This window comes from Bos mutus, chromosome 2 (genome assembly GCF_027580195.1).
Source record: "Bos mutus isolate GX-2022 chromosome 2, NWIPB_WYAK_1.1, whole genome shotgun sequence".
Taxonomy (NCBI): domain Eukaryota; kingdom Metazoa; phylum Chordata; class Mammalia; order Artiodactyla; family Bovidae; genus Bos; species Bos mutus.
In genome coordinates this window covers 40618043-40643078 of record NC_091618.1, presented here as the reverse complement: position 1 = coordinate 40643078, position 25036 = coordinate 40618043, and the positions used below count along the sequence as shown (strand labels likewise).

Here is a 25036-nt window from a genome sequence, read left to right as displayed (position 1 = left end):
GGGTGTTCTTTGGAAGGACTGATGCTAAAGCTGAAACTCCAATACTTTGGCCAGCAGATGCGAAGAGTTGACTCATTGGGGTCAGTTCATGGGGTCGAAAAGAGTCGGGTACCACTGAGCAACTGAACTGAACTGAACTGAATGGATCACTGTCTAGACCAGGTAGGGTTATAAGAAAGTATCAAAAGACACTTTTCCTGCATGAATTGACAAGGAGATTATCTTAACCCTTAAAGCAATGGAAAATCATGGAAAAGTATGGCCAAAGTTGGGATTTCAAAAGGTTTCTCTGGGATTGGGGTAGAGAACAGACTGGCATGGAGAGGGAATGGCTGCAGGTAAATATAAATCAGAAGACTGTTGTAGCAATCTATAGTCTACCAAGTAGTTCAATTTTCCATAAAGTAACTGTTCAATTCAGTTCAGTTCAGTCGCTCAGTCGTGTCCAACTCTTTGCGACCCCATGAATCGCAGCACACTAGGCCTCCCTGTCCATCACCATCTCCCGGAGTTCACCCAGACTCATGTCCATCGAGTTGGTGATGCCATCCAGCCATCTCATCCTCTGTCGTCCCCTTCTCCTCCTGTCCCCAATCCCTCCCAGCATCAGAGTCTTTTCCAATGAGTCAACTCTTCGCATGAGGTGGCCAAAGTACTGGAGCTTCAGCTTTAGCATCATTCCTTCCAATGAACACCCAGGACTGATCTCCTTTAGGATGGACTGGTTGGATCTCCTTGCAGTCCAAGGGACTCTCAAGAGTCTTCTCCAACACCACAGTTCAAAACCATCAATTCTTCAGTGCTGAGCTTTCTTCACAGTCCAACTCTCACATCGATACATGACCACAGGGAAAACCATAGCCTTGACTAGACGGATCTTTGTTGAAAAGTAATGTCTCTGCTTTTGAATATGCTATCTAGGCTGGTCATAACTTTCCTTCCAAGGAGTAAGCGTCTTTCAATTTCATGGCTGCAATCACCATCTGCAGTGAGTTTGGAGCCCCCAAAGATAAAGTCTGACAGTGTTTCCACTGTTTCCCCATCTATTTCCCATGAAGTGATGGGACCAGATGCCATGATCTTCGTTTTCTGAATGTTGAGCTGTAAGCCAACTTTTTCACTCTCCTCTTTCACTTTAATCAAGAGGCTTTTGAGTTCCTCTTCACTTTCTGCCCTAAGGGTGGTGTCATCTGCATATCCGAAGTTATTGATATTTCTCCTGGCAATCTTGATTCCAGCTTGTGCTTCTTCCAGCCCAGCGTTTCTCATGATGTACTCTGCATATAAGTTAAATAAGCAGGGTGACAATATACAGCCTTGACGTACTCCTTTTCCTATTTGGAACCAGTCTGTTGTTCCATGTCCAGTTCTAACTGTTGCTTCCTGACCTTCATATAGATTTCTCAAGAGGCAGGTCAACTGTAGACCTACTAATTCTATCTTGGTGAGTCCTAAGGAAATATACCCCAAATGACAGTACACTGATCAAAAATGATCAGTGACTAACATTATACTGATAATAATACATTTCAGAATGAATAAAGTTGATTAAATGAGTTTTAAAAAGCTGAGTCAGTGGTAAAATCCATATATGCTCTTTAAAAATTTTTTATTGAACTATAGTTGATATGCGGCTGCTAAGTTGCTTCAGTCGTGTCTGACTCTGCGACCCCAGAGATGGCAGCCAGCCAAGCTCCCCCGTCCCTGGGATTCCCCAGGCAAGAACACTGGAGTGGGTTGCCATTTCCTTCTCCATAGTTGATATATAATATGTTTAATTTCTACGTACAGCAAAGAGACTCAGTTATACATATATTTTTTTATTTGTATTTATACACATATATTCTTTTCATGAAGAAGGAAATGGCAACCCACTCCAGTGTTCTTGCCTGGAGAATCCCATGGACAGAGAAGCCTAGTAAGCTGCAGTCCATGGGGTCTCACAGAGTCAGACACAAGTGAAGCGACTTGGCAGCAGCAGCAGCAATTCTTTTCATATTCGTTTCCATTATGGTTTATCATGGGATTTTGAATATAGTTCCTTGTGCTCTATTGTAGGGTCTTGTTGTTTATCCGTCTTATGTATGGTAGTTTGCATCTGCTAATCCCAAACTCCCAGTCCTTCCCACTCCCACCCCACCTTCCCTTTGGCAACCACAAGTCTGTTCTCTGTCTATAAATCTGTTTTTGTTTCTTATTTTAGATTCCACTTTTAAGTGATATCCTATTGTATTTGTGGAGGGCAACAGAGTATGAGGTGTTTGGATGACATCACTGATTCAATGGACATGAACTTGGGCAAACTCTGGGAGATGGTGATGGACTGGGAGGCCTGGCGTGTTGCAGTCCATGGGGTCGCAAGGAGTGAGACACAACTTGGCAACTGAAGAACAACAACATGGTATTTCTCTTCCTTTTTCTGACTTAGTTTAAGCATGAAAATCTCTAGGTCCACCTCATATATAGTTCCAAAAACCAAGAAGCCATACTTACTTTATCATGATTAATTTTAGAAATCCATGTACTGCGGCCAGGTTGCCCCTGACCTCATGTTACACTCTAGGGAAACTAACTAACTGGGCTGTGCCATTTCAACATGAAGAGATCCTGCACAGCTTCTATGTACAGCAGGAAAGTATAAGGGATGTGAAGATGTAAAGTATAACACAATTTGAATCCAAATTATTGGCAGCACATGTATTACTACAGAAAACTCATGAACAAAGTTCAGAAGAGAAATTGAAATTGTTCTTCTGGCCTGGGTACTTGAAAGATTTAAGAGTAACTCTTGAGTTTAGCAGTAGGATTGGGAATAAACAGGCTCTCCAAAGAAGGCTGAGAGACTGCACTTCCTGTACCATATCTTTGTACTTGATCTGCTAGTCACACATTCCCAGAAGTAAGGCTGTAATACATAAATCCTCAATCCAAATGCTCAACTTTAGCATCATCATGGTAATAACTGTATGTTCCAAGTTTCTGGTACTTTATAGCATCTTTGTCCTACAATTGCAAAATGCCTGTGGAAAGTGATTGCACCTCAAATATTTCAGCTTAATAAAAAATGGAAGTCAGAGGTAGATCTGGAAAAAAATCAGTTATTTGGAAAGCAATTTGTAAAATGTTAGTGAAATTTGGTGACCGAAAATGAAATTTCAAGTTGTTGCTAAATCTCCTAGAATAAATTTAGACCACATTGAGTAATAATCAAATTTTCCTTTTCAGGGTAAAACTATAGCTTCATTAAAAAAAAATAAAGTTTTGAAGCTTTCTGGAAGACACAATAAAAGAACAAAGTTAATCTGCAACCTTAAACTATAGGAGAGAGTGTGGATCTTGGCAAAGATGGTTTTGGTTCAAATCCCTGCCCTTAGTTGGGCAAATCCCTTTGTACTTCTGAACTTTCATTTCTTCATGGGAAAACAGGGATAAGATGATTGCCTTTTAGGGTTGTTACGAAGTTGAAATGAGGCATTACACAAACCACTGAAAGTCGCTCAATCCTGTCCAACTCTTTACGTCCCCATGGACTATACAGTCCAAGGAATTCTCTAGGCCAGAATACTGGAGTGGGTAGCCTTTCCCTTCTCCAGGGGATCTTCCCAACCCAGGGATCGAACACAGTCTCCCACACTGCAGGCAGATTCTTTACCAGTTGAGCCACAAGGGAAACCCAAGAATACTGGAGTGGGTAGCCTATCCGTTCTCCAGTGGATCTTCCCAACCCAGGAATCGAATGGAGGTCTCCTGCATCGCAGGCAGATTCTTTACCAACTGAGCTATAAATTTAGACATCCCAATTCCTTCCCAAATGTTTCTTCTTATATGCAGACTTGAATGAGCTTCTTGGTGCATATTCTCCTTCTTTCCCAGGATAGCCAGCTTGATGATAACTCCTTTCCAGTATCAGAAGTTTCATCTCTTTACTAATAAAATTTGAACAGGCATCACAAAAGTCAGGGCTACTCCAGTTAAAACTTAGATTTGAGCTTCACCTTGCCTATAGTTACTTGAAGATACCTGTAGCTAAATTAATCTCAATCAAATTCCTAATGAAGTGAGGCTTTTTAGTTGGTTTCCATCTAACCTTTTTATCTGTCCCAACATTCAACAGACCATAAAAACACTGAGTGTTACAAGGAAAAATTGGGAAAAGCTATGAAATGAATCACAAAAGTCATGAGACATCCACAGTGGAAAAATGAGACACTGTCTAGAGCACTGTTGTGGTTGTCTCCGACTTTCATTGTTTTTAATCTGCTTTATAACTCTGTACATCATAGAAAATGAATAATAATCCAAATGGTTCTTGTCCATAAAAAAGAAATGAAGAGCATTTGGTGGAGTGGAAGTGACTAATTTTGCATCTGTCTGTAAATTCGTTTCAAAGTTCCTTGTTACCCACATATCTGTGGTTCTTTAAATTCTTCTTTGGACTGGTTGTAACATCTTACTGACTCACTCATAAATAAGATCAGTTCAGTCCAGTTCAGTCACTCAGTCGTGTCTGACTCTTTGCGACCCCATGAATCGCAGCACGCCAGGCCTCCCTGTCTATCACCAACTCCCAGAGTTCACCCAAACTCGTGTCCATCGAGTTGGTGATGCCATCCAGCCATCTCATCCTCTGTCGTCCCCTTCTCCTCCTGCCCCCAATCCCTCTCAGCATCAGAGTCTTCCAATGAGTCAACTCTTCGCATGAGATGGCCAAAGTACTGGAGTTTCAGCTTTAGCATCATTTCTTCCAAAGAAATCCCAGGGCTGATCTCCTTCAGAATGGACTGGTTGGATCTCCTTGCAGTCCAAGGGACTCTCAAGAGTCTTCTCCAACACCACAGTTCAAAAGCATCAATTCTCTGATGCTCAGCTTTCTTCACAGTCCAACTCTCACATCCATAAATGACCACAGGAAAAACCATAGCCTTGACTAGACGGACCTTTGTTGGCAAAGTAATGTCTCTGCTTTTCAATATGCTATCTAGGTTGGTCATAACTTTTCTTCCAAGGAGTAAGCGTCTTTTAATTTCATGGCTGCAGTCACCATCTGCAGTGAGTTTGGAGCCCCCCAAAATAAAGTCTGACACAATTTCCACTGTTTCCCCATCCATTTCCCATGAAGTGATGGGACCAGATGCCATGATCTTCGTTTTCTGAATGTTGAGCTGTAAGCTGACTTGTTCACTCTCCACTTTCACTTTCATCAAGAGGCTTTTGAGTTCCTCTTCACTTTCTGCCATAAGGGTGGTGTCATCTGCATATCTGAGGTTACTGATATTTCTCCCAGCAATCTTGATTCCAGCTTGTGCTTCCTCCAGCCCAGCGTTTCTCATGATGTACTCTGCAGATAAGTTAAGTAAGCAGGGTGACAATATACAGCCTTGACGGACTCCTTTTCCTATTTGGAACCAGTCTGTTGTTCCATGTCCAGTTCTAACTGTTGCTTCCTGACCTGCATATAGGTTTCTCAAGAGGCAGGTCAGGTGATCTGGTATTCCTATCTCTTTCAGAATTTTCCAGTTTATTGTGATCCACATAGTCAAAGGCTTTGGCAGAGTCAATAAAGCAGAAATAGATGTTTCTCTGGAATTCTCTTGCTTTTCCGATGATCCAGTGGATGTTGGCAATTTTCTCTCTGGTTCCTCTGCCTTTTCTAAAACCAGCTTGAATATCTGGAAGTTCACGGTTCACGTATTGCTGAAGCCTGGCTTGGAGAAGTTTGAGCATTACTTTGTTAGTGTGTGAGATGAATGCAATTGTGCGGTAGTTTGAGCATTCTTTTGGCATTGCCTTTCTTTGGGATTGGAATGAAAACTGACCTTTACTAGTCCTGTGGCCACTGCTGAGTTTTCCAAATTTGCTGGCATATTGAGTGCAGCACTTTCACAGCATCCTCTTTCAGGATTTGAAATAGCTCAACTGGAATTCCATCACCTCCACTAGCTTTGTTCATAGTGATGCTTCCTAAGGCCCACTTGACTTCACATTCCAGGATGTCTGGCTCTAGGTAAGTGATCACACCACCATGATTATCTGGATTATGAAGACCATTTTTTTACAGTTCTTCTGTGTATTCTTGCCACCTCTTCTTAATATCTTCTGCTTCTGTTAGGTCCCTACCATTTCTGTCCTTTCAGTCAGCAAAAACAAGACTGGGAGCTGACTGTGGCTCAGATCATGAACTTCTTATTGCTAAATTCAGACTGAAATTGAAGGAAGTGGAGAAAACCACTAGAACATTCAGGTATGACCTAAATCAAATCCCTTATGATTATGCAGTGGAAGTGAGCAATAGATTTAAGGGACTAGATCTGATAGACAGAGTGCCTGATGAATTATGGACGGAGGTTCATGACATTATACAGGAAATACGAATCAAGATCATCCCCAGGAAAAAGAAATGCAAAAAAGCAAAAAAGGTCTGAGGAGGCCTTACAAATAGCTGTGAAAAGAAGGGAAGTGAAATGCAAAGGAGAAAAGGAAAGATATACCCATTTGAATATAGAGTTCCAAAGAATAGCAAGGAGAGATAAGAAAGCTTTCCTCAGATATCAATGCAAAGAAATAGAGAAAAACAATAGAATGCGAAAGACTAGACATCTCTTCAAGAAAATTAGAGATACCAAGGGAACATTTCATGCAAAGATGGGCTCGATAAAGCACGCATCTAGGGATCTTGTTAAAATGGAGAATCTGGGATGAGGGTCTGAGGCTCTGCCTTTCTAATAGTGCTTGGGCCAGACAGTGCTAATTCTGCTGGTCTCCAGCCCACAGTTATTTTTATTTTATGTTTCAGATAAAATGGTCAATGAAGACCTCTGTGACTTAGTCTCCTTTTCTGGGTGCTTAGTCTCTCAGTCATGTACGACTCTTTGTGATCCTATGGATTCTATGGAACCTATGTTTCTCTGTCCATGGTGATTCTCTAGGCAAGAATACTAGAGTGGGCTGCCATGCCCTTCTCCAGGGGATCTTCCCAACCCAGGGATTGAACCCAGGTCTCCCACATTACAAATGGATTCTTTGTGGTATGAGCCACCAAGGAAGCATGAATACTGGAGTGGGTAGGCTATCCCTTCTCCAGGAGATCTTCCTGATCCAGGAATCCAATGGAATCCTGTATTGCAGGCAGATTCTTTACCAGCTGGGCTACCTTCATTTTCGGTAATTGAGGTCAATAATCGATCCCACCATGTAGTTTGTGCATGAAAGCACAATGTCTGGAACATAGCAATTACTCTATAAACTGTCTTTGTAACTCTTTAATTTTTTAAAAAAAATTTTAGGATATTTCTCATCAGAGTAACATGGTGTCTGTCTAGGGAATTAAGGAAGTGCTAATAGGAGCAAGGGGGACATAGGAAAGTTGGCATAAGGCACTCCACCCTTACTGACAATATGATTTCTGTGTATGCAAAGAACTAGTAGGAGCCTTGTGAAGTTTGGTGGTTTTAGTGTACACGTGTGAAATTGAACTCCTGAATGTATTTGGGTTTATTAAACCCCATCACAATTTTGCTAACAATTTTACTTTTCTGTGTATAAAATGCATCTCAGTTTATGAAATAAGGTATGAGTCTCACTTCTATCCTTTTATAGATATTGTTTTAGAGAAATAGGGAAATACACAGGAATAGGAATATGGGAATGACATTAAGTTGGGAGTATTTTTATATAAGGAGTAATTATGCTGAAAGAATTTTCTTATTTTATAAACAGGAAGCAAGGATCATACAGATTATATACAGTTGATTTTAGCAGCTAAGATAAAGCTCTTTTTCAACAGATGATACATTTCAAAAATCTGGTTTTCTAATATATATAAAGCTGAGAAACCCCTCTAACCTCTGTCCCATGAAAATACTTTAGTGAACTTTACATTCATAAATTTTGTGGTAAATAGTTGCGTTTTTTTTTTTTTGGAGGGAATTTAGTTTTTCTCTTCTCTATAGTGTGGTTATCATATTGGAATAATCTTGTGTAGAACTATAATCTAGTTACAGATCCTTGTTATTAGTGTCAGTAATAATTACACTATACATTTTTGATGGTTTTTATAATCTTCAGACTGCTTTTACATACATTATTTCTTTTAATATGTTCCACAACTCTGAGTGACAGGCCAGACAAGGATAATTGTTTATGAAGGAAGGCAGGTGAAGTTTGCCCCAAATTACACGGCTGATAAATACTGGAATAAAAATTAGAATCCAAGGCTTCTGATTTCTAACTCAGTGCTCTGCATTTGGCCCACCTAATATTGCACTGAGATTCTGACAGTGAACATAGTAATCCATAATGATCTATAATGATCCTGCTAAATATAGTAATTGGAAACTAAAAGATGCAGGGAAATGACCTTGAGGCAAAATCCAGAGAAGGGGAGGAGGATTGTTCTAAATATATTGTTTTATATACATATATATATATATATTCAGCTTTGTTGAGATATAATTGACCCATGAAAGTTTAAGGCAAACAACGTTAGCTACCATCTCCTTCTCCATCACGTCACATAATTACCATTTTCTTTTTGTGGTATAACATTTAAGATCTACTCTCTTAGCAGCTGTCAAGCATATAACACAATATCATTAACTATAATGACCATGCTGTACATTAGATCCCCAGAAGTTATTCATCTTCTAACTGAAATTTTGAATCCTTTGACCAAAATCTCCTCTTTTTCCCCAACCTTCATTCCCTGGTGACCACCATTCTACTCTCTGAGTTTGGCTATTTTAGATTCCACATATAGTAAGAGCATATTTGTCTTTCTCTGACTTATTTCTCTTAGTCTAGTGCCCTCAAGTTCCATCTGAGTTATAGCAAGTGGCAGGATTTCTTTCTTTTTTCATGGCTGAATGATACTCCATTATATATTTCTCTATCTACATAAAATCTTTTTTATTGATTCATCTGTTGACAGACACTTAGGTTGTCTCCATATCTTTTGCCTCCCGTTTGAATGCCTTCCATTTAAATATCACCATTGACAAAGCCCCGATCGTGATAAATCAGAAGTGTTATTTTTTACTTTTTAATTTGATTTGTTTAAACTCATAAGAAGCAAAAACAGTTTCTGAAAATCACTTGGTAGCTGATATGGAATGAGGTACTATCCAACCGTGAAAGAGATGGAAGAGTATCCAAAGGGCTAATTCCTATGCTAATTGCCCTTGCCATACCTTGGTTCTATGCCCATCTCACCTCCAGGCAGGTTGCTGGGGTTTCTGGAGGAAACCCAAACTCCTCACTAGTAGCTCTTCAGTCTCCTTACCCTCCTATCTATACTCCTGGCACTTGAGAGCCTGTATTTCCTTCCTTTTCCACTTTCTTCCCCTAATGACCTAAACAGAAGATACTTTAGCACAAAAAAGAAATAAAGAACAGTTTGTTATCTCCACAAAAAGATAGAGGACCTGCCATACAGTATTGGGAACAAAGTAGACAGGGCAAGCAAGCAATGAGATAAAAAAAAAAAAATACATTTTTTGAAGCCAACTAGTATGTGGTGCTATTTAGCTAGCGTATAATTTTCTGTAGTTTGCTGGCTGTGTTTTGGAAGCCTGATAAGATCTGGCCATGGAGGATTGCTCCCGTTCTTCCAAACCTCAGCCTTGTTTCTGCATTTAATTATTCACCAAGTCCAAAAAGACTAAGAGCAATTGTGTTTACTTATTTTCATTTGTCCTGGAATCTGGTTGGTGTGTTGGCTGGATCATCTGAGAAGTAGATGCCAAGATGGACTTAGAAGTGGAAAAGATTTATAGGGGGTAGTCCTTGTGAAAGATAAAAGGCATAGGAAGCAGGAGAACCTTCAGAACTTGATGCAGTTCTGACACTCATTAAAGAGAGAGGGAAGAAAGGAGGATTGAATAGACCATAGTGCAGTTCCAAGAATATTGCTCATAGAATAACCCTGCATATATACAAGGGAGAGCTCTTACACCATTTCTGTGTTTTATCATTGGTTGGGAAATGTCCAGGTAGCGCATAGTTTTAGCTTGAATACTGAGTAAGATTCTGAAGGCATCCACAGCCAGAGATTGGCAGAAGTTTCCTTTTTGAAAGTAAATCTCAATGGGGGTGCTCCCATAGCTGCTATAGCTGGTAAAAGGAAGCAGATAGAAACAGAGAGCTAAGTGCCTAGCTGTATACATGAGATGGTAGACATAGCCAAGATTTGTGTCATTTGACAAGAACATGGATACAGATTCATGCATCCATCCATGAATCCATGGATCCACCCACTTAACTATCCACCCATACACTCATGTATCGCCTGACAGCAGCAATCTCTGAAGGTTCTCTCAAAACATGAAACTTATCCATGGTGCTACCTCAGAAACCAAATCTAGATTTTGCCTCTTTGCTACCACAGCCACAATCTGTGAGTGACAACTAGCCTGTATCTCTACCCAATTTGCTTCTGTTCCTAATTTAACTTACACTTCTGAGATGAAGTCCTTTAATAAACCCTAATTTCTACTAGTCAGACACACCTCTTTCTTGAGTCTTAATGATACTTTGCTCCACTGGATAGACCATAATTTATGTTATGGACTTTTGACTCAGTGTTGCAGGCATAAAAGGTGCCTGGCAAGTGATGAGGTTCACTGTGATGTCCTTGGGTTCAGGGTCAATAAGAACAGCTAAGGGACAGCAGAGGTAGTGAGACAGCTTGGCTGTGTGCCTTCCAGTTCTGAGGTCACTGAAACTGTTTACCTTCAAGATAACCATGGCCTTTGGTTATAATATTTCATAGCATCCTCTTTCCAACTAATACGGCCACCAGCCATGAGAAATCATGGACTTGATTTTGAGAGCATATTATTTTGGAGGATAAAGATGGTGGGATTGTCTAGGGCTTGGCAAATAATAAAAAGAGGTTGATTTTTTAAAGAGATATTCCTGCCAATTAGAAATATATCTTTCACTAAATCAGCAGTCTCTAAGGTCCTTTGCATTTCTTTCACCCTATTACTTATTCCATCAAAGGTCATGGATCTCACCATAATAGGAACTAATTCCTCCCTTTTTCTTTCTAAAACAATGTTTACATTTTGGCAGGCCTTCTCTCACATGGTTTAAAGAATCACATGTGTTTGCAGGCATTCTATCAAGTAGTTTAGAGAACATAAAACTTGCAGTAATAATTTTGGGGAGTAAATTTTATTGTTATGGCTTTAAAACACAATCAAATAAAAACAAGAATTCCATTAGTAGTTGAATATTGTAATAATAGAGTTGAGAATAAATTTTACTGCTATAAGAACTATAAAACAGCAATAATAAAAAACACTATTATTGTGAATAAATTGTGTTGAGATGACTAACTAGAAAGCTATAAAACACAATGATAAGGAATAATCTAATCACCAGAAAAGATATGATAATAATTCACGCTTGTTAGCGAGGAGTCCATGGTTCCAGTTCATTGGCCCCGGGTGCTCTAGGTTACTGCCTGCATTCCATAGGTTGCAGAAAGATAATCTTTGACCATTGGGTTGGCAGGAGACTACATATTACAGTGAAATTGGACATGGGGATTGAGGAAAATCCAATTATCAGTGAAAACCCTGTGTAGTACTGCCAAACGTCCTCACAATGTATTCTTAAAAATTATTTGCAGGTTTCCATTAACAATTTGTATGCATTATTTGATCATGCGTTTCATGTACTTCTTATTCTTATTTATATTCTTTTTCTTCAGAATGACTGCATGGGATTGCATAGCTATTGAGGGGAAAAGCCTATTTAATCTTGCTTTTTATTTAAACTACCCATGCATCCCTGAGTCCATCTGGGTCCCCTTCCAATTAGCAGAAGCATGGAAAGAAAACACCCTTATCTCCTATGTTCCTCTCTCCCTCTGTGGAGCTCTCAGCTCCATGAAAACATTTGCTTCAGAGTTAGGACCACCCAGGTGGCTGACCTGTCTCTGCACCAGGTGAGGGGAAGAATATCACAGGGCTTGCATTTTACTTCTCATTCTGAACACCATCAAAATTCAAATTCAAGATTTCCAAATTGACAATTTCCCCAGGGGGATGAAGGAAGATTATTAACCATGAAGTTTCTATTAGGCCACAGAAGCATGCTGCAGAATTTTCTGTACTCCCCACCTCCTCTCTCTTCTTGGTCCTTTTTGAACCAACTCTAGTTGACTTTTGTCTTATCACATGCCATGTACTGACTGAAATTGCTCTTTTCAAGGTCTCCATGAATCTCTATCCAGCTAGTTCTCAGCCCTCATCAGACTTGACCTCTTTACAGGATTTGGCCCAGTGGGTAACTCTCACTTTCTTAAAATGCTCTTCTCACTTGACTTCTGGGACACAACAGTCTCTCAGTTTTTTATATACCTCACTGGCTGTTTTTTCTTAATTCCATTGCTGATTTCTCCTCTTCTGTACCACGATCTCTAAATGTTATACTGACCTACACCTCAGTCCTTGTTCTTCCCTTCTCAATCTATCTATACTTGGCCCCTAGAAGGGCTCCTCTGTGTGGCTTCAAACACCAGCTCTTTCATCCCAGAGAGCCACAAATGTATGCACTTCACTCCAGCTTTCCTTTGAGATCCAGCCTGCTATAGCTGCTGCCCATTTCTAAGTCCTTGGGGTGTCTAAGAAACATCTCAAAATTATCAACCCTAAATCGAATCTTGACTTTCCATCCCCTCAGAGTCACTCTTCCGTTGATTTCCCCCATATCATAAACAGTCACTACTATTCAGTCCATTTCGTGGCCCTTCAGTCTAGGAGGTGTTCTTGAGTTTCCTAATCCCCTCATACTTTGTATTTACTCCATAAGCATATGTGTTAGTCTGCTGTTAAAATAAATTCCCAGTGCAACCATGGCTTACCATGTGGTCCATAACATTTAGCACTGGGCCCCATCATCTCTCCCCTGGAATGCTGTGGTAACCTTCCCCACTGCTCTTTCTGTCTTCATTTTTTATTATAAATTTAATTATTTATCATTGAAGGATAATTGCTTTACAATATTGTGTTGGTTTCTGCCATACATCAACATGAGTCAGCCATAGGCATACATATGTCTCCTCTCTCTTGAACCTCCCTCCCACCTCCCACTCCTTCCCACCCCTCTAGGTTGTTACAGAGCCCCTGATCTAGTTCCCTGAGTCATGCAACAAATTCCCATTGGTTATCTATTTTATGTATGGTAGGGTATATGCTATAGTGTTAGTCTCTCCATTCGTCCCCAGGTCTCCCTCCTCCCTCCAACCTATGTCGATAAGTCTGTTCTCTATGTCTGTATCTCCATTGCTACCCTGAAAATAGGTTAATAAGTACCATCTTTCTAGATTGCATATATATGATATTTGTTTTCTCTTTCTGACTTACTTCACTCTGTATAATAGGCTCTAGGTTCTTCTACCTCATTAGAACTTACTCAAATGCATTCCTTTTCATTGCTGAGTAATATTCCGTTGTATATATGTACCACATTCTTTATCCATTCACTGTTGATGGATATTTAGGTTGCTTCCATGTCTTAGCTATTGTAAATAGTGCTGCAATGAACACTGGAGAACATGTGTCTTTTTCAATTTTGGTTTCTTCTGTGTGCAAGCCTAATAGTGGGATCTCTGCATCATATGGTTGTTTTATTCCTAATTTTTTGAGGAATCTCCATACTGACTTCCATGGTTGCCATATCATTTTACATTCCCACCAAAGTGTAAAAGGGTTCTTTTCTGCACAGCCTCTCTAGGATTTAGGACTTTTTGATGATGGCCATTTTGACTGGTGTGAGGTAATATCTCATTGTACTTTTGATTTACATTTCTCTAATAATGAGTGATGGGAGAAATATCAATAACCTCAGATATGCAGATGACACCACCCTTATGGCAGAAAGTGAAGAGGAACTAAAAAGCCCCTTGATGAAAGTGAAAGTGGAGAGTGAAAAAGTTGGCTTACAGCTCAACATTCAGAAAATGAAGATCATGGCATCCGGTCCCATCACTTCTTGGGAAATAGATGGGGAAACAGTAGAAACAGTGTCAGACTTTATTTTTTGGGGGCTCCCAAATCACTGCAGATGGTGACTGCAGCCACAAAATTAAAAGATGCTTACTCCTTGGAAGGAAAGTTATGACCAACCTAGATAGCATATTGAAAAGCAGAGACATTACTTTGCCAACAAAGGTCCGTCTAGTCAAGGCTATGGTTTTTCCAGTGGTCATGTATGGATGTGAGAGTTGGACTGTGAAGAAAGCTGAGCACCGAAGAATTGATGCTTTTGAACTGGGGTGTTGGAGAAGACTCTTGAGAGTCCCTTGGACTGCAAGGAGATTCAACCAGTCCATTCTGAAGGAGATCAGCCCTGGGACTTCTTTGGAAGGAATGATGCTAAAGCTGAAACTCCAGTACTTTGGCCACCTCATGCGAAGAGTTGACTCATTGGAAGACTCTGATGCTGGGAGGGATTGGGGGCAGGAGGAGAAGGGGACGACAGAGGATGAGATGGCTGGATGGCATCACCGACTCGACGGACGTGAGTCTGAGTGAACTCTGGGAGTTGGTGATGGACAGGGAGGCCTGGCATGCTGTGATTCATGGGGTCTCAAAGAGTCGGACATGACTGAGCAACTGAACTGAACTGAATAATGAGTGATGTTGAGCATCTTTTCATGTGTTTATTGGCCATCTCTGTATCTTCTTTGAGAAATGTCTGTTCAGGTCTTCTGCCCACGTTTTGATTTGGTTACTTTTTCTTAATATTGAGCTACTTGTATAAAATAGATGACTAATGTGAACATATTGTATAGCACAAGGAACTCTACTCAGTACCTGTTGTGACCTGTTGAGGCTGTTCAGTTGTGGTGACCTACTGAGGCTGTTCAATCACTCAGTCTGACTCTTTGAGGCCCCATGGACTGCAGCATGTCAGTCTTCCCCATCCTTCACCATATCCCAGAGCTTGTCCAAATTCACATCCATTGAGTCAGTGATGCCATCCAACTATCACATTATCTGTTGCCCCCTTCTCCTACCTTCAATATTTCCCAGCATCTGGGTCTTTTCCAATGAATTAGTTCTTTGCATCAGTTGGCCCAAAGTATTGAAGCTTCAGCTTCATTATCAGTCCTTCAAATGAACATTTAGGGTTGATTTCTTTTAGGATTGACTGGTTTGATCTCTTTGTCATCCAAAGGACTCTCAAGAGTCTTCTCCAGCACCAAAGTTCAAAGGCATCAATTCTCTGGCACTCTCACATCTGTACATGGCTACTGGAAAAACCATAGCTTTGACTGTACTGACCTTTGTCGGCAAATTAATGTCTCTGCTTTTTAACATGCTGTCTAGGTTTGTCATTGCTTTTCTTCCAAGGTGCAAGTTCAGTTCAGTTCAGTCATTCAGTCGTGTCCAACTCTTTGTGACCCCATGGACTGTAGCACCCCAGGCTTCCCTTTTTATCACCAACTCCCGGAGCTTGCTCAAACTCACGTCTATCCAGTTGGTGATGCCATCCAACCATCTCATCCTCTGTCATCCCCTTCTCCTGCCATCAATCTTTCCCAGCAACAGGGTCTTTCCCAATGAGTCAGTTCTTTGCATCAGGTGGCCAAAGTATTGGAGTTTCAGCTTCAGCATCAGTCCTTTCAATGAATATTCAGGACTGATTTCCTTTAGGATGGACTGATTTCCTTTAGGATGAACTGATTTGATCTCCTTGCAGTCCAAGGGAATCCCAAGAGTCTTCTCCAACACCACAGTTCAAAAGCATCAATTCTTTGGCGCTCTGCTTTCTTTATAGCCCAACTCTCACATCCATACATGATTACTGGAAAAACAGTAGCTTTGACTAGATGGAACTTGGTTGGCAAAGTAATGTCTCTGCTTTTGAATATGCTGTCTAGGTTGGTCATAACTTTTCTTCCAAGGAGCAAGCATCTTTTAATTTCATGGCTGCAGACACCATCTGCAGTGATGTTGGAGACCAAAAAAATAAAGTGAATCACTGTTTCCATTGTTTTCCCATCTATTTCCCATGACGTGTTGGGACTGGATGCCATGATCTTCATTTTTAAAATGTTGTGTTTTAAGTCAGCTTTTAAACTCTTCTTTTTCAGTTTCATCAAGAAGGCGCTTTAGTTCTCTTTGCTTTCTGCCATAAGGGTGGTGTCATCTCCATATCTGAGGTTATTGATATCTCTTCGGGCAATCTTGATTCCAGCTGTGCTTCATCCAGTCCAACATTTCTGATGATGTACTCTGCATATAAGTTAAATAAGCAGGATGACAATATACAGCCTTGAGGTACTCCTTTCCCAATTTGAAACCAGTCTGCTATTCCATGTCCGGTTCTAACTGTTGTTTCTTGACCTGCATACAGATTTCTCACGAGGCAGGTAAGGTGGTCTCGTATTCCCGTCTCTTTCAGAATTTTCCACAGTTTGTTGTGATCCACACAATCAAAGGCTTTGGCGAAATCAATAAAGCAGAAGTAGATGGTTTCCTGGAATTTTCTTACTTTTTCTATGATCCAACTAATGTTGGCGATTTTATCTCTGGTTCCTGTGCCTCTTCTAAATCCAGCTTGAACATTTGGAAGTTCTCAGTTCACATACTGTTAAAGCCTAGCTTGGAGAATTTTGAACATTACTTTGCTAGCATGTGAGATGAGTGCAATTGTGTAGTAGTTTGAACATATTTTGGCATTGCCTTTCTTTGGGATTGGAATGAAAACTGACCTTTTTCAGTCTTGTGGCCACTGCTGAGTTTTCCAAATTTGTTGGCATATAGAGTGCAGCATTTTCACAGCACCATCTTTTAGGATTTGAAATAGCTCAGCTGAATTCCATCACCTCCACCAGCTTTGTTCGTAGTGATGTTTTCTAAGGCCCACTTGACTTCTCATTCTAGCATGTCTGGCTCTAGGTGAGTGGTCACACCATCTTGGTTATCTGGGTTATGAAGATCTTTTTGTGTAGTTCTTCTGTGTATTCTTGCCATCTTTTCTTAATATTTTCTACTTCTGTTATTTCCATACCATTTCTGTACTTTATTGTGCCCATCTTTGCATGAAATATTCCCTTGGTATTTCTAATTTTCTTGAATAGCTCGCTAGTATTTACCATTCTATTGTTTTACTCTATTTCTTTGCATTGTTTACTTTAAAAGGCTTTCTTATCTCTCCTTGCTGTTCTCTGGAACTCTGCATTCAGATGCATGTATCTTTCCTTTTCTCCTTTGCCTTTTGCTTTTCTTCTTTTCTCAGTTATTTGTAAGGCCTCCTTAGACAACCTTTTTCCTTTTGCATTTCTTTTTCTTGGGGATGGTTTTGATCACCACCTCCTGTCCAGTGTTATGAACCTCCATCCATAGTGGTGACCTGAATGGGAAGGAAAGCCAAAAGGGATGGTATATATGTATAAATATGATTGATTGATTTTGCTATATAGTAGAAACTAACACAGCATACATGTGTGGTCCCTTCAGTCATGTCCAACTCTGTGACCCTATGAACTCTAGTTGGCCATTTTCCTCCGTCCATGGAGATTCTCCAGACAAGAATACTGGAGTGGGTTGCCATGCCCTCCTCCAAGGTACCTTACTGACCCAGGAATGGAACCCATGTCTGTTTTGTGTCCCACATTGGCAGGCAGGTCTTTACCACTAGTGGCACCTGGGTAGCCCAACACAACATTGTAAAGCAACTTTACATCAATAAGATTAATTAAAAATAAAAATATCAAAACACAACTTGTTCAATGATTTCTTAGAATAAAACCCTAAGTCCATACTGTGGCCCATGGTTTCTACTAGATCTGGCTCTTAACTATCTCTCTGACTTCGTTTTCCATCACTCTCTCTTGCTCCCACTTCACTTAAACACTGATTTTCTTCCAGTTCCTCTATCACGCCAAGCTCATTTCTTCCCTACATATTTGGCCCCCTTTACTTAAAATACCTTTTCTACAGACCTTTGAAGAACCACATCATTCAGAACTGTCTTACATCAGTCAGGAATGGCTCTCTATCTCAATATATTCTTGGCCCATATATTTCCTTACTTTGATTTCCTTTACTCAAAATTGTATTATTTGTTTGTAAACTTGCTTATTCTCTTTTCAATTCTACTGTGAATTCCATTTAAAGAACCTCATTCATCTTGTATGTATTGATCTTTGTAATAGTGCTTGGTACCTGGTGAGTACTCATGACATTTTCGTAGAATAAATGAATGGATGAATGATCATACATGGCAAAGGATTTAGAAGGATCCCGGAATGCTAGAACCCTAACCCCCACCATGAAGGGAGATGCTTAGTGGCTCAGTTGTGTCTGACTCTTTGTGACCCTTTGGACTATAGCCAGCTACTGTCCTCTGTCCATGTGATTTTTCAGGCAAGGTTTTTCAGGAAGTGGATTGCCACTTCCTCCTCTAGGGGATCTTCCTGTTTCAGGGATTGAACCCATGTCTCCTGCATTGCAGGCAGATTCTTTACTGCTGAGCTCCCCTGGTGACTCAGATGGTAAAGAATCTGCCTGCAATGCAGGAGACCTGGGTTGAATTCCTGAGTCAGGAAGATCTCCTGGAGAATTCCATTGGCAGAGGAACCCGTTGGGACTGCATAGCGTCGGACATGACTGAACAACGAACACACACAACCCAAATGCTAAGAACTCTGTTTAAACCTTTTACGTCTCTGCACTAAAATTTGCCTAGCTCAGTTAGATTTTTATCGGTAATCTTAACTTGAACCTTTGTTTTATTGGTCACTGTTTGAGATTCGAGCCGAATCCTGGGTTTGTCTAAAACAAGGGGGTGGGAGGCAGTGTCTGACAAGAGTCCTTTATGTAAGAAGAATGTATGGGGAAATCCACTTGGGAAAGGATTTAAAACATTTTCATTGCTCATATATGGAGAGGCCCGGGTTTAAGGAGCTGATGATGTGGTCCATCAGAACAAGAGAAGACATTTGACCCCAGATAAAGCCTTAGATTGCAGAGTGAAGTGAAGATCCTGAATAATAATCATGCCCACCATGACCAGAGCAGAAGACACACCCCCTATTTTACTCAATGACCTGTGTGGAAGAAAGAGCAGGAGTAGTCTGCTCTTGAATATGGGTGATGGGGATTCCTAGAACTGAGGACTTTACACAGGGAAGAAACTTCTTTCTGGATCTGGGGGAGCCAAGAACTTTGATAAAGTTGGTTTTAAAGGAGAAAAAAGTCAAGTAATTTTCCACTATTTAAAAAAAGCTGTTTGAAGACATGATGGAGTAAATGAAGCAACTGCTCACATATTAACTTCTGCTGAGACATCTAGTAACTGACTTATCTTATCTTGATTGTGGGAGCCTATGCCCTTATGCATTCTCAGAGACACAGGATAGACTGATCTGCACGAGAAGCACAGAATTTTCTAGCTCTCTTTACAGAAGAATGAAACCTCTGCTTGGAACCTTTTATCTGTTGGGTATGCTGGTTCCTGGTTGGTTGGGATATGATAGGTGAGTATGAAGTGGAAGGAGGGGTGACTGGTATGATTTGGATTGTCTAAATGGAAAGCTTCTTTTTAATATCAGTGCAGTTGGATTCTCCACTCTTCCTACCCATTACACACACCACCATGAAATGAGAATAATAATGACTGAAATTTTATCATTGAGCATTACTGTGTGTGTGTGTGTGTGTGTGTGTGTGTGTTAGTTGCTCAGTCATGTCTGGCTCTTTGCAACACCATGGACTGTAGCTTGCCAAGCTCCTCTGTCCATGGACTTCTCCAGGCAAGAATACTTTTCCAGGGGCTCTTCCCAACCCAGGAATCGAACTGAGCATTACTCTGCAGCTGCTGCTGCTAAGTTACTTCAGTCGTGTCCAACCCTTTGCAACCCCATGCATTGTAGCCCACCAGGCTCCTCTGTCCATGGGATTCTCCAGGCAAGAATACTGTAGTGAGCCATTCCCTTCTCCAGAGCATTACTCTAATAATCTTTAAATAAATACATAGATCTTCAACAAAGATTTCCTAGCACAGTGTATGATAAATACCAATAGATATGTCGTATTTTGTAATTGAAAAAAGAAAACTGTAATGAAAATTCTATATCCCTCATTTACATAATTTCTCCATTTATAAATCACATTATTCTAATTATTCAGAAAATGTTTCAAGTGTTTAAAACTACCAAACAATTTCACTCAGACATAATTACTGTTGATGTTTTTGAATAGATAGTGAGATCGCTAATTAAGCATATAGTACTACTGCAAACATTTTTCAGTTAAGTTGTCTTATACAAAACTTCTTACGGCATTCATAACTTCTTGAAAGCATAATGCAATCACTAATAACAGTTCATCATTGCTACCCTACAAGGCAGAGTGATTCCTACTGTCATTTGGTACATAATACTGTGATGCACATCCAGCCATATGATAATTTTTGTTGTTATTTTGCAAATTTTTTATTATTTCCCTAATATAAGTTATAAGAAGTGGAATCACTGGGTTAGAAGCTGCAAAAAGCTCAAGAATCTTGCTACATCCGCCCTCTAGAAAAGCTGCATCAGTTTACACTTCCAGCTACAGTGTATGAAAGCACTTTTTAAGCATTTTCCAACTTGACAAGTGAAAAATGCCCACAGTTACTTATTTTTCATTTTGTTGATTTCTTATAAGGTTAAGTATTTTGTCTTATTTATTATTCATTTTATGTTTATAAATTGCTCATTCATGTCATTTGCCCATTTTGTGTCCTTTCTCCACTCATAATGAAGAACTTTTTTGAATATATAATATATATAAACATTGCGTGTATGTATAGTTTCAAAATAAAGTATATTTTCCTGTATTAATATTATACATAGCTTATTATTCTGCACATTTAATATATCTCATCATGCATGTGTGGTTATAAACAGTGTTTCTTCTTTAGTTCCATGTTTAATCTAATCCTACAGCAAACACGCTCTCACTGAACAGAGAAATCCAGTCCAATTTTTGCCCCAGATTAACTGTATGACCTCAGCCTGTCCCTCAGCTTCATAGACAGTCTGATTTCAGGTATATAAAGGAAGTCCAGGATCTAGTGATACCTAAAGCTGTTTGCATCACCATCTCATGTTTTCATTACTTTACTTGGGTTTCATATAGATACTGCATTTATCTTCTCTTCTGAGATTCTTCATTCATAAATCAGAGACAAAGACTTACATATGTTACAGGACTTTGATTGGAATAAAAAACTTGCTTAAAATATCACAAACCTTCAAACTTACATATTCTTTGAATCAGTATTCCTTCTTCTGTAAATTTATATTGAGAAAACAAACTATGGAAAGAATCATATGCACTGAGATATAGCTTTATTTATAAGATAAACATGATATTAAATATTATAACATTTGGAAACAACCTGTGTGCCCCACATTAAGGTATGTAAATATTGATACATGACATATGACAGTAGGATATTATTTATCCACTAGAATAATAACTATGAAAAAATTAATAGCATGGGAAAAGACATGTTTTATGCTAAAAGAAAGATGCAGAATACAAAATGTAATAAAAAATACTTTAAAAAAATAGAAGAAACCAGGTATGTACCAAAATGGACACTGTTATCTTTGGCTGGTAATTCCTTTCCTTTTCCCTCAATTATTCTTCATTTTGCAAATATCTACAAAGGAGATACATAAAATTTTTATTTTAAAAATGATTGACAAGCCCAAGTTAAATTATGGAAGTGATTTGGCTCAGATATGGGGAATCAGACAAGATGGCTTCCAGTGCACAGCTCCTCATCCCAGCTCTTGAGCAAAACATTTCAAATCTCCTAGTCCTGGTCCTTGTTGATGGTTTTCATTTTCATTTTCATTATTATTTACTGACATAAAATAATGCCCACTTTCGTATGGCTCTTACCAACTCAAAACATAGGTTAGCTGCCATTTTTGATTCTCCTTACACACTTTGTGTGATGTAGTCAGTTCAGTTCAGTCCAGTCGCTCATTCGTGTCCAATTCCTTGCGACCCCATGAACTGTAGCATGCCAGGCCTCCCTGTCTATCACCAACTCCCGGTGTCCACCCAAACCCATGACCATTGAGTCGGTGATGCCATCCAACCATCTCATCCTCTGTCATCCCCTTCTCTTCCTGCCCTTAATCTTTCCCAGCATCAGGGTTTTTTCCAGTGAGTCAGCTCTTCACATCAGGTGCCCAAAGTATTGGGAGTTTCAGCTTCAACATCAGTCTTTCCAGTGAACACTAAGGACTGATCTCCTTTAGGATGGGCTGGTTGGATCTCCTTGCAGTCCAAGGGACTCTCAGGAGTCTTCTCCAACACCACAGTTCAACAGCATCAATTCTTCACCTCTCAGCTTTCTTTATAGTCCAACTCTCACAGCCATACATGACCACTGGAAAAACCATAGCCTTGACTAGACAAATCTTTGTTGGCAAAGTAATGTCTCTGCTTTTCAATATGCTGTCTAGGTTGGTCATAACTTTCCTTCCAAGGAGTAAGCGTCTTTTAATTTCATGGCTGCAGTCACCATCTGCAGTGATTTTGGAGCCCAGAAAAATAAAGTCAGTCACTGTTTCCACTGTTTCCCCATCTAATTGCCATGAAGTGTTGGGACTGGATGCCATGATCTTCTTTTTCTGAATGTTGAGCTTTAAGCCAACTTTTTCACTCTCCTCTTTCACTTTCAAGAGGCTCTTTAGTTCTTCACTTTCTGCCATAAGGGTGGTGTCATCTGCATATCTGAGGTTATTGAGATTTCTCCCGGCAATCTTGATTCCAGCTTGTGCATCCTCCAGCCCAGCATTTCTCATGATGTACTCTGCATAGAAGTTAAATAAGCAGGGTGACAATATACAGCCTTGACATACTCCTTTTCCTATCTGGAACCAGTCTGTTGTTCCATGTTCAGTTCTAACTGTTGCTTCCTGACCTGTATACAGATTTCTCAAGAGGCAGGTCAGGTGGTCTGGTATCCCCATCACTTTCAGAGTTTTCCACAGTTTATCGTGATCCACACAGTCAAAGGCTTTGGCATAGTCAATAAAGCAGAAATAGATGTTTTTCTGGAACTCTCTTGCTTTTTCAATGATCCAGGGGATGTTGGCAATTTGATCTCTGGTTCCTCTGCCTTTTTTAAAACCATCTTGAATATCTGATGTAATAGTAGTCCAGAAAATCTACAGTTAACAAGGATGACAAGCTTTGTAATCTTTCCCTTGATCATTTAGGGAGGTGGTCTATTATATATATTACATACTCCCAATATGTAGAATCATTTGGATTAAGCCTATGGATCAAGGATATGCTTGATATCCATATGCTCAGTCATGTCCAACTCTTTGTAACCCTTTGGACTGTAGCCCGCCAGGCTCCTCTGCCCATGGAATTTTCCAGGCAAGCATACTGGAGTGGGTTTCCATGCTCTCCTCCAAGGGGTCTTCCCAACCCAGGAATTGAACGCCCATCTCTTACATGTCCTGCATTGGCAGGTGAGTTCTTTACCACTAACACCACCTGAGATGCTCCAGTAATTACTGTAAAATACTATGCAGTCAATAAAAATATTTATAATGAGTTTCTATTAGTTTGAGGAAATGTCTTTGGTAGAATATATAATAAAAAGAAGCAAAAACAAAATTATATATAGATATAATTTGCACTGTGTTTATTAAAAAATATGCACTGATAAAAGCCTGAAGGGAAATATGTCAAAATATCAGCAGTGGTTAACTGAAGAATGAAGAAGATGGGATTATTCCTTCCTTCTCTCTTCTATTTTTCTTCTCTCTGTACTTCCTAACTTTCCACTTATAAGCAAATGTTAATTTTGTAAGAGAGAAAAAAATTGAAAATACATTACTGTCATGAAATATTCATGTAACTGTTTCCTAAGTATTTAAATACAAAATTTGCCTCAATATACATTAGGATTTTTTGCCTCTTTCAACATTCCAAAAAAAATTTCATCAGACAATCTTTGATCTGCAGTATTTATTAATAATGTACCCCAAGAGATCATTTTCTCTGTTAAACATTTTATGAATTCCTATTCAAAAAGAATACACAACGTACAATAATCTTTCCATTTGATCGTGAGATGAGACTGGTGATAATCCGGGGGATTAGACAGCTTTTTCCTTCCCTATCTACATGTATTATGCATCACCCAAGAAATTGCCTGGAAACAGGAAGCTGCCTTTTCTAAGTATATGGTTTATATGTTGCTTGAACTAAGTAACATTTGGGGTTTTGAGATATAAGTATTGTGTTTAATGTCATGTAAAATGATCAGCACTTCTAATATTAGGGGTTTTCATTCAAATCTCATATGGTTCACTTTTTTTGCATATTGTATGGACCCAGTCATTCAATGCTGGGCTTGGACATTTTCCAGACATTTAACTGGGGCAAAGTTGAAGGTCGGTGCTTGATAGTGTCCAGTGACCTTTCATTTATTCCCTTCCGTATTGTAAAATTGCTTGGGAATACCAGCTCAGTTGAAACAGAAATTCACCAGCTGCCAGGACTGCTTTTCAGTGTATTCACTTTCCTATGTTACCAAGTAGATGACTGTGATCGAAACAGACCTTTGCTGAACTATGTGATGGAAATAACCGTGTTGCCTTGAACAACCACCATCCCTGGTCCCAACCGCACAGGAAAGCATCTGCAGTGATCTCCTTTCCCAGTTGTACAGTCAGTGTGAGGAGTGAGAAGGAAGGGCTGAATGGACTCTTCTCATTAGCTTCATTTCCTCGCCTCTCCCCATTCTGCAAAAGCACTGAAACTAGGTTCCAACGCATTTATAGTGCTAATACTTTTTTAGCTTTCTTGTAGTCCAAATTAGAGATCGATAATTTTTAAAAAAGGCTAATAAACATTTTTATGCATATTTTCTAGAGTATAATGAATGTATAATTGGACTTCCCAGGTGGCACTAGTGGTAAAGAACCCCCCTGCCAATGCAGGTAGATGTGAGATTTGTGGGTTGGATCCCAAAGTCAGGAAGATCCTGGGAG

General features: G+C 39.7%; 1 protein-coding gene across 1 annotated transcript in view; it reads left to right on the top strand.

The window, feature by feature from the left end:
• Window positions 1-19427: 19427 nt before the first annotated feature.
• The window catches only part of CPO (carboxypeptidase O), a 31763-nt gene continuing 26154 nt past the window's right edge, over window positions 19428-25036 (top strand). The window contains exon 1 of the mRNA XM_005904748.3: window positions 19428-19495. Within this exon, the coding sequence (XP_005904810.1) occupies window positions 19428-19495 (68 nt within the window). The remainder of the gene's footprint in view (window positions 19496-25036) is intronic.